General features: G+C 40.0%; 1 protein-coding gene across 1 annotated transcript; it reads right to left on the bottom strand.

The window, feature by feature from the left end:
- Positions 1 to 386: 386 nt before the first annotated feature.
- Positions 387 to 5,929, bottom strand: LOC113025591 (Golgi phosphoprotein 3-like). The gene is made up of 5 exons (XM_026173503.2): positions 5,343 to 5,929; positions 4,723 to 4,854; positions 4,355 to 4,469; positions 3,586 to 3,746; positions 387 to 2,818 (listed from the first exon to the last, which is right to left on the bottom strand). Exons 1-5 carry the CDS (start codon positions 5,550 to 5,552, stop codon positions 2,555 to 2,557), a joined length of 882 nt encoding a protein of 293 aa, XP_026029288.1. The 5' UTR covers positions 5,553 to 5,929; the 3' UTR covers positions 387 to 2,554.
- Between the last annotated feature and the right edge of the window lie 1,160 nt (positions 5,930 to 7,089).

Below are 7,089 nucleotides of genomic sequence, written 5' to 3'. Positions count from 1 at the left end.
ACTAAAAAACCCCAAACTGTTCCACAAAGGTAACAAATTGGCTCATGTTAGTTAATGAATTTCAGAGACTGATGTGTAGGCTTTTAAGTTAAAGAAACTGATCAACTTTCTGTCATAAATATAATTTCTACAACCTATTATCAATTATTTGTTACCTACTGATTATTAGAAGCACACTTCTACCACTGAAAACAAGTACCAACATTTTTTTCCCCTTTGATCACTGAACAAATCTTGCAAAGGTTTATATTCACTGAAGAGATTCATCTACCAACTAGTGCTAGAAGAATGCGAATCAGACGATCTACCTAAGGGATCAAAATCTTGATAAGAGCAAGCCCGTTTTTAACCATAAATTCTGAAAGAAAAACTGCAGCAAAACATTATAAATTCAGGCACTTAAAGGATCCTTAGTTTATTTTTTTGTGGTAATACAAAAAGCATACAGAATTATAGAGGATAGGAGAGATCCCTTTCACTGAATTCAATTAGACCGTACACATAAAATGATTAATAATTACATACAAGCCGTTTTCTCTGTAGCTACATCCACAAACATCCCAGCCCTCCACCGAGAACAAGCATGGTCTTGTTGCTGTAAACGTGTCTCAACAGTTCTTCATACCCACTGGTACTGTGCAGGTAGAAGAAAGGCAAAAATAAAACAGGCGATGTAACTTCATACACAGACCACATTGATCAGACGGTGTTTTTATAATCATAATTTTACAATGAAACAAGTTTTTCCCAGACCAAAGCGTGTTTGGAGTTCATTTCCTCTCCATTAGACGTTAAGATGTTTCAGTCATAAACAGGGATTTACCAAGACCCCATGTAACCTCCGCCATCATTTCCATGTATCAAACCATACAACATGCCCACAGGGGCCGATTAAACAGAACAAAAAGAGCATGTAATCATGAAATGACAATTAAGCTGAGATACATGGAAAGTCTTGACTTTCCATAACTACACAACACATTTTCTCACTTACCTCTAAAAGTAACAACTGGAATAAATCACATGATCATGTCAGGACGATTTCTTCAGAGGAAATGCAAACAGGTTATGCTTGTCGATTAGTCATGTGTGGAAACTCCTACACAAGACTTGCCTCTAACTTTCTGTTTTGTTTTTGGGTTGTTTTTTTTATACTAACTACGATGACAAAAGGAAATTCAACTAATATTTTTGTCAATTTTCAGGGAAATGAAAATATTGTTAAACCTAAATAGCACTTCTATGTCTACATACCACTAGTTTTAAGTGAGAAAATATGTTTTTGTAGTAACTAAAATAGCTAACCTGCTTAGCTAACAAATCCTTAATATGTATAAGTAAACACTAATGATCACAGTAAGTGTCACAGAGGGTTTTTTTAAATATCCAAATTCGACCACTACTCTTTTCCCCCTGCATCTTTACATCTCGATTCACATTTAGAAATATAAGTAGCAGGAGCATTTTTTTTTTAAATCACCAAGGGAATTATTTATTTTGTTGTTTTTTTAATTTTTTATATTTATAGAGCTGGATTGAGATTTTTTGTTGTCGTTTTTTTCTCCTTTACCATAGTTTCTAAAGTTTATAATCATCAAATCCCTTTGTCACAAGTGGGTTACACAACCCGAGAAGACACCTATAAATACTAACCTACCTGCAGGGCTAGCAGCTGTGCAAAAAGTTAATTAATGGCAGGCTACTCCAAGCATCGATCAGCAACAGAAACAGAAACGGAAGACTAGCTGCGTTCTCTACACACAGAATGGACCCTTGAAAAACCAGTAAACTAATGAGAGCTTTGTTAGATTGCACATTTTAAATCTCTATAAGGGCCGAATGATCTCACACTTACTGGTGAAGGAACTGAACTTGTGTTTAGCCCCTCTTTCCCCCTCAAGAGGCATTGAGGGGAAAGGAGGAAAGAAAAATTAAAGCAAGGACAAAATGAATCTGACACAGTCAGGTAGTCTGTAATAATGGGAACCCAGAGATGCGTTCTTAACTCAAGTGGAAACGAACAGGTGGAAGCGGGAGACCTGCGAGAGCAGAAAGAGCGTTGCTCATCCTTTGTCCTCGCGTTAGCATGTGGCAGGGTATGGAGATCTTGAAGTGATGAAGAGATGACGTTTCCTCTGTGCTGAAGGGAAACTCGGCCCCAGTCAATATCTTCATATTCACCATGACTACTGTTGCCAGCTACTGTGCTCTCCGATGTCATCTAACGAATAGAAACCCACCTGTATGTAGTGTTGATGTTTGTATAAGTATATCCTTTGCAGTGGCAGATGATGTACCTCACTTGTGTGAAAGCAGCCAGTTGTTTCCATTTTAGAGAGTCATCTAGCCCGTCCCACTGTTAGCTTGGTGAAGCCCACCACCGATCAAGACTGTGTGTTAATATGGACTACCACCAAAATATCATCCAGAAGAGATGTCTAAACAAGCTCCCCAACCAAAACAGATTGTCTCATTAGAGTGAAGTCTGTCTCATTAAGTCCTTCAGCCAATTAAATAATACAGACCACCTTTCAGTCCAACCAATCAGGTGCTTTCATTTAGTAAAGGCGGCCACCACGGCCCACATTAGTTCATTGACATTGGGCTTAGCGCTCTCTTTCTCTGGCTCCAGCTCTAGCAGAGTGTGAACCCTCTTCATGGCGAGGTCGTACTGTTCGTCTTGGAGCGGGGCAAAGGCATTCTCAAGAACATCGGACGAGTGAGCCAGCAGAATCAGGGCCAGAACCCGCTTGTCCATGCGGTGGGGATCGTTGACCCACTTCTCCAAAACAGAGTCCTGGACCTTCTTGACAAGGCGCTGCAGGTAGTAACAGTAAATATTATAGAGTTTTATAGTTAGAATTAATGTGAATTAGATTCAATTAGATCATTACACTATTCAGGCTCTAACTCAGAATCTGTACCACACCATACCTTTATTATAAAGCACTTTAACATAAAACCAAAGTTCACACAGTTCTGCACGTATACAAATATCATAAACAACAAAATAAATAATTAAATAACTAAAATAAAAAATTTTTTTTTAAAGTCACATTTGTAGCTTCATGTTTAGCAAGACTTTAACCCCTTCAGCAGTCAGACAGGAAGTTTGCTTTAGCCTCTCGAGGCCGGAAACTAAACAGTTGGTTTTTTGCATAGAAGGTTATGTTACAGCTAACTAATAAGCATATATCGCTGCCAGACTTCTTGTCCTCCTATAGCTGCTTGTTTTAATGCTAGACCAAAATCAAGGTTGTTAACTATACAACCATGAAGTGAAAATGATTTGCCATCCAGTTAAAATATGAGAGAATATATAAGAGGGGAATATTACCCCTTTTGCACTAATACTTGTGCAGTTTGTCAACTCTACTTTAACTGAATCCAGTGAAGAAAAAAAAAGTGCAAATATAGGTCAAACCTCTATCAAATGAATTTGAGGGTGTGACTAACATGCTCCTAAATAGCTGACAGTTCCCACACGCAAACCAAAAAACACAAACCTCCCCCACTAATGATATGCAATGATGCTTGAATCAAAATTTCGATCATGATTGCAGAACAAAGTGAACATTTGCATACCTGTTTAATGGTACTGTTGGTAAGCGGATGCGTGGTCATATCAAAAAGCAAGAAGTTCTGCTTCTCTGTGGTGAGGACACCTTTCTCCACCAGGTTTTTGGCCAGACGTTCTCTGACATTTCGCAGCTGATAGTGCAGCTTGAGCGGATTCCAGGTCTCGCCTACGTGACAACATTGAGATGGGCTTTCAGACGCAACAAAATAAATGACGTGCATGCCGAGGTCATTTTTCCCCTTTAAGGTTCTTAGCTGAGAACAGGAGCCAAAAATGCTTCCTGTGTTGCTTTTATAAAGGATGCACCCATTGTTATATTTTGTTACATTTTGCAGACTGTGACAGTGCACAAAATGTAAATGTATTTTAATTAAAAATAAATGTTTAAAGTGTAATAAATCTTCATCATTACACAGTCTTTTGATATTTATCCATCTTGGAAAAGTTTTGGGACTACAGATAAACGCTAACTACTGCCATTGGTGAATGTCATCTCACACAACGAACACCAAGACTGACATCTACTGACAGATTGGTGCATCCCTAATTATCTACTGCATTTCCAACAATTGCCACTTGGGGCACTACAAGGTATTTTTAAAACAATTTTAAAAATCAATTAATCCTGCTACTGACAAATGTGACATTACATTGCACATAAGCAACCAGTACTCCTCCGCCCCAACATTTTAGACACCTATGTGACCGAAAAGGTGAAACAATAAGCAGATCACCACTAGGTTTGGCTAACAAATACAGCAGTCCTTAGCTCACCACTCAGTAGCTCTATCCAGCTCTGGACATTCTCTGGAGGCTGAGTTTCTTTAATGTGTTTCAAGGCCTCATCCAGCAGCACGTCTCCTGTTGGAGCATCTGACTTGCAGATCACCTTGCCAGAGAAAGGTAAACATTTTAATAATGATGGCTGCTGTCTGTGGAATTGTGATGTAGACACATCCTGTGTGAGGAGGAATTACATAGATAACTAGGTGTAAATCTCCCGACAAAAAAAATGCTTCCTTCTTCGTCAGAAGAAAAGCAAACAGTGTCAAGTGTCCACTACGTCAAAGCATTTAACCGGACAAACTGGTCCTTTTCCCCCCTACACACACGCACAAACATCGCAATATAATAGTTCTCACCTTTCTTGCCAGCAGGCTTTTCCTTCGCACACCGGACGCCTCCAGCTGTAACCTCCCTCTGAGAGCCAGCTCTACAAGCATACAACCTCGAAGGCCGGAAGAAATACAGTCGTTCCAGAAAGACGTGTAGCCCTGGGTGGAGAAAAAAAACACACTCGCTAACTTAGCTGACGTGTTGGAAGGAGCTGAAGCAAAGCGAGATGAAAAGGAAAGCGGTGACTCGCTGGCGAGTTGTCAAGTGAACGCTTGGAGAAACCCGAGCTAAGAAGCTCAACAAACCTGATAATTGTTTTCACTCTCCACCACCCCCCATTTTTTTCTGTAACCTTACGAGCCAACAACAAAACGCAGCGCAAAACATTTCGATGCGCTTAAATACAAGCTACATGACATCTGCTAGCAAGCTTAGCAACGACACACTGTGAATCAATACACTTCCAGATGTGCTACATGAACACAGCATTCCGGGAAACTTTTAACTAGCGCTTTAATAAACCAGAGTTGGCTTTGTTGACAACCACGACTGGTGACGCACAGTAAACTCTAACATTAGTTAATGTCAAGTGTAGCGACTAAGTTACTAGCCAGCCTGCTAAGCTGGACTGCAAAACAGCGCTCACCTCTCGGTCCTTGAGGCCCAAGAGCAACACTTCCTCCATTAGCGTCAGTCTGGTCTCCTTTGAGTCCCCTTTGTCGTCGTCTTCCTCCTCCCCGCGGCGCACTTCGTCCTCCTCACCGCCGGACTCCTTCTCCTTTTCGGCGGCGGCGCTGCGAATGGCCTCGGTCCGCCGCTGGACGAGGCCCGATGTTCTCTGCGTGAGAGTACTCATAGCTGATGCCGAAAAACGATAAAATCCGAAGAAAGGCGCCGACTTCGACCAGCAAGAGAGCCACGCAGCATGTAACCTGAAGGTTAGAGGTGAAAATCGGAAAGCGGTGGACCGATCGAGCGAAGCCGACGGCTAACGTTCAGCTGGGCTCGAGATTCCTGCAGACTCTGCCCACTTCCGGATCCAACATGGTGGCAGGTGACGTAAAAACGTGGCCTGGAGTGATCCGCGGACGCCTCCGGCCTCGTGCATACAACAGAGCACAGCGGGAAATATGTGCTACATAACCTCTGAGCTGCCCCATAAACTGATTACATTTAACGACAAAGGCTATGAATTATTCAGAGGAAATCTTGTTTTGTAGAGCCCTAATTTAAACAAAAACAATGGATGCTGAGTAAAGCGTTTTAGGAAGAAACTCAAAATACTTTAAAGATGCAAACAATTAGATAAAAATTTTAAAATGCCTGTCTTAATCATTACATTATTTAATCTCTGTAATGACGAGTAAAGGAAACCAAATAACACATGATAAAGGCGGGCTCAGTCTAGGAAAAAAGTGTAAAAAATAGCCAGAGCTGGTCATCTATAAACTTTTACTGTATGAAGAATTAGCCTACTTCTATATTAGTGTTGTTGATGGGGTTTAAAAATAAATAAATAAATAATGATATAAAAATTGGCATTTACGATCTATTCTCTTGTTATATACACTTAATTATTGCACCTTCAATAGATCACTTAAAAAGAATTCTGACCTGGGAACAATTATATATGCTTAAATTAAAGTTCTATTGTATATACTTAATTAATTCATCTATTTCTTCACTTATTACCACAGCTGAGGTGCTTTGATGAGTTAAATTATTTAAATATTTGATCAAGCAGTGCTGGTAACTGCAGCTTTTAATTGCAGCAAGACACCAGGCTAATTTTTAAACTGTAATATGCAACATGTATTGCAATTTGCACTACACATTAGTATTATATTTAGGGGGAAAAAATGCAAACTATACATTGGAGAGTTTACTTACGGTAGCTCGAACGCTATATGATTTAATATAGATTCTCAACACAAGGTGGCAGGCTATGCGTAGGAAACATGACCAGACTGATTATGTCCTCCCCCTGCTGACCTCAGCTTCTCTGTGTATGATGATGAACACCGATTGTTTTTCTTTCACATGAAAACGCACTGATACTAAATTTAGACTATGTGCATGATAAAAAAATACTATAAACTAGGTTGTTATTATTATTCTGTTTACAAGTTATTTCCTATTTTCTTACCTATGTTGGCATCTTTAAGCATGAGGGTGATGACTGTTGCCTTTAGCAGCTGTATGTTGGTTATTATTGTTGTTACTCATCACTGGGAGAGATGCATCTTGGATTATAACCTTGCTCCACTCCCATTTACTGCACATAACTGCCCTCGGTGATGTAAGAGCGGCTGGACTATCATCTTTTTTATGGCATGTGTTGTGCCATATAGTGGAAAAGCCACATATGGAACTAATAATATAAATGAGCCCAC

The sequence above is a fragment of the Astatotilapia calliptera genome, chromosome 7 (assembly GCF_964374335.1).
Source record: "Astatotilapia calliptera chromosome 7, fAstCal68.1, whole genome shotgun sequence".
Classification (NCBI taxonomy): domain Eukaryota; kingdom Metazoa; phylum Chordata; class Actinopteri; order Cichliformes; family Cichlidae; genus Astatotilapia; species Astatotilapia calliptera.
This window is presented reverse-complemented; position numbering and strand designations above follow the sequence as displayed.